At 43.6% G+C, this 692-nt stretch overlaps 1 protein-coding gene across 1 annotated transcript in view; it reads left to right on the top strand.

Annotated features, from left to right (window-relative positions):
* Nucleotides 1-554: 554 nt before the first annotated feature.
* Nucleotides 555-692, top strand: part of RPSA (ribosomal protein SA) — a 20114-nt gene continuing 19976 nt past the window's right edge. The window contains exon 1 of the mRNA XM_011999460.1: nucleotides 555-664. Coding sequence (XP_011854850.1) covers nucleotides 589-664 — 76 coding nt within the window. The 5' untranslated portion in view covers nucleotides 555-588. The remainder of the gene's footprint in view (nucleotides 665-692) is intronic.

Below are 692 nucleotides of genomic sequence, written 5' to 3'. Positions count from 1 at the left end.
TATCCCTTCGGACCCCCACACGGCGGAGAGTGGAGACCCAGGCCCTGATTTACACCGTCGACTTGGGCTGGTTGGGTTTTCCCATTTGCGCCGTGTGGGTCAGGAGTTAAGGTTCTTGGGTTTTGAGACAAACAAGTGGTGACGGCACAGCGAAGTAATTCCAAAGCATCCGCCTACTATCTGCTTGAAAATATCTGAAACCAATTCATACATTTTTTTGCTTTTAGTTTCCATATTCCAAATATGGCTGCTCTTATATATCTAGTTGTTAACTTGGCGCATCCAGAACTTTTCCTTAATTCCTATCTTGAAAAGTGTCGAATTTCCATTCGCTAATTTCGTTTAGTTTTATTATTCGCTTATTCTGCCGTCCACATTTCCTCAGTAAGATGTGCGCTATTCCGTAATACACGACATGTATTGGTTAACTTTGCTCCTTCATTGCACTGTAAGTTCAATGCCTGACACTGTAGGAGATGGAGTCTTTGGTTGCTTTTAAGGGTGTACCCCACTTAACTCACTGGAATGAAAAGAAATAGATTGCTCTCATTTCAGATTCCCGTCGTAACTTAAAGGGAAACTTTCACAATGTCCGGAGCCCTTGATGTCCTGCAAATGAAGGAGGAGGATGTCCTTAAGTTCCTTGCAGCAGGAACCCACTTAGGTGGCACCAATCTTGACTTCCAGATGGA

The sequence above is a fragment of the Mandrillus leucophaeus genome, unplaced genomic scaffold (genome assembly GCF_000951045.1).
Source record: "Mandrillus leucophaeus isolate KB7577 unplaced genomic scaffold, Mleu.le_1.0 Scaffold595, whole genome shotgun sequence".
NCBI classification, from domain to species: Eukaryota; Metazoa; Chordata; class Mammalia; order Primates; family Cercopithecidae; genus Mandrillus; species Mandrillus leucophaeus.
Note: the sequence above shows the minus strand (reverse complement) of the source record. Positions and strands in the feature narration are given on the sequence as shown.